The sequence below is a fragment of the Octopus bimaculoides genome, chromosome 9 (genome assembly GCF_001194135.2).
Source record: "Octopus bimaculoides isolate UCB-OBI-ISO-001 chromosome 9, ASM119413v2, whole genome shotgun sequence".
Lineage (NCBI taxonomy): Eukaryota > Metazoa > Mollusca > Cephalopoda > Octopoda > Octopodidae > Octopus > Octopus bimaculoides.
The window spans coordinates 17,632,395-17,634,556 of NC_068989.1; the positions used below are offsets into that span (position 1 = coordinate 17,632,395).

General features: G+C 32.9%; 1 protein-coding gene across 2 annotated transcripts in view; it reads right to left on the reverse strand.

Annotated features, from left to right (window-relative positions):
* Positions 1–2,162, reverse strand: part of LOC128248701 (fibropellin-1-like) — a 51,140-nt gene that overhangs the window by 46,382 nt on the left and 2,596 nt on the right. The window contains exon 3 of one of the 2 annotated variants that reach the window (XM_052970459.1): positions 636–718. The exons of the other annotated variant lie outside the window; for it this stretch is intronic. Within the exon in view, the coding sequence (XP_052826419.1) occupies positions 636–718 (83 nt within the window). The remainder of the gene's footprint in view (positions 1–635; positions 719–2,162) is intronic. 2 annotated transcript variants of the gene reach the window in all.

Genomic DNA, 2,162 nt, shown 5'->3' on the forward strand with positions numbered 1-2,162 from the left:
TATATATATATATATGTATATATATATGTATATATGTATGTATGTATATGTATGTATGCATATATGATAAATCTAATACTGCAAGCTTACAGTTTATAATACCTATGATGTGGAAAGTAAACACTTGTAAATTAAACGCAGTATAAGTTTCGTATACAGAAAAAATAAAGAGCTTAACATTTTTCAAGACTGGTCATCCTTCTTCAGAGGATAAGCCCTCTCCACAGTTCAGCTCAATATGAAAAACCTGATGGCAATACTTATTTAAATCAGTAACAAACGGAAAAAAAAACTAGTTAAACGGATTAGACTAATAGTATACTGTGCATTAGCTGGCAATGTTATTCAATACGTATTGAATATTTTATTCACAAGCATATATAAGAAAATCTGTGATAAATTTTATGTAGTCATCCAATAATCTATAACGCTTTCCTTGGAAATTAAACAAATGTAAATACATCATGCCATATTATTCTGGCATATTTCATGGCATGATTTAAATAGGAACTGCTGTCCAGTTATCTTCACAAGAAGATGGATGGGAAAATAGCATCTCGTCAAGTAGTAATGAAAGAAAGAATCTTAAGAAATTATATTTTAAGAAATATCTCTTTCCAAAACCAAACACTTACCTGAAATGGCTGTCTGATCTGGTACGTGATCGGGTTATGTATGGATCCGATAAATGTCTTATTTAAATCAATGACATTATCACCTAAAATTAATTTGAAAGAGATGAAACAGAAATTAAAGTGAGATACGAGAGTGAAGATGTACAGACATACACACACAAGTACACAGATGGTACAACCTTTCAATTCTCCCTAACCTCTTGTGTAAAAATGTTATATACACATAACGTAGCTATATTATCAGGATGGACTGTCTGCACTGGCTCCTTGTGTACTGTCTACACTAATCCCAGACTATGCTGTCTCCATGTGCAGAGACAATGTTATCTGTAGTGATGTTTTGTGAATCGTGTCTCTTTCAAATACAAAACCACTATAATATGGAAAATATTACCCTTGTCTATACATCCGTACTAACTACGCTAGATTATAAACATTTCACTCTACAATACAGATATCACAAAATCTTAAATAAAAACTAAGTTAATTATATTTGTTATTCATTTTGCTGTAATTGTTTCTAAAAGAAATCGTAGGAAACCTTTTTGACACTGATATTCTGAATACTATAAGACCAGTCTCCCACTTTGCTAGCGCATTGATTCTATCCATTGTTCTCTTAAATGTTATGTGCCCTCTAAGGCCTGAATATATTGCGCTAAAAATTACCTCAAAAACGACACAAATGTATTTATATTCTATGCGAATACTTCTCTGGGTGTGTTTAGTGCATATTCATCTAGCTGGAGTATTGATATTTTGTGTTTTGCTTTCAAGCGATGCATGTTACCAGAATTTTCCCACTCGAGTCGAATAGAACAACCCATCCAAATCCTTGTTAGAGTATCCGTATGAACGGAGTAAGGTCTGGCTAGCTTGTTCTAGTATGGAGTCGTATAATATAAAATAATGAAATTAAACGAAGTAATGATACATTTAATGCATTTAAATGTATCACCTTTCAGATCATTGCATAATAAATAAAACGAAACTCGTCTCTTACGCAAGACTTTTCTCAGTCAAAATATGAACACAGTGATGGTTTTCGCCCGTTATATATGGTCGACGTAATACATACATATAGTGAGAGAAAGAGGGGGAGAGGGAAATAGAGAAAGAATGAGAAAAACATACATACATGAGTAACTGGGTATGTTAATGGGAGTATGTGAAGACAAGACTTCTGTTTCCAATTTGAGAGGCAAATAGGTTATCTTTGCTGACAACTACTGAGGGCCTTACGAAGCTCTACTTTTTTCATATTATTTTTCTAATATTCCTGTTTCCTTCTTTCTTGCATCAACCCCAAGTAATCGCTTGCCTCATCAATGCTACTTCCATTACTGATGATACATTGACCACTTCTTTTCAAAATTAGCATTATCTTATATGATTTTAGTCCCTCCCATGAGACGAAAATGTTACTATCGATCTATTATATTCAAGGTAGACACTGCCTACCTTGCCTACCTGGGCGGCACGTCGCTGATATATATATATATATATATATATATATATATATATATA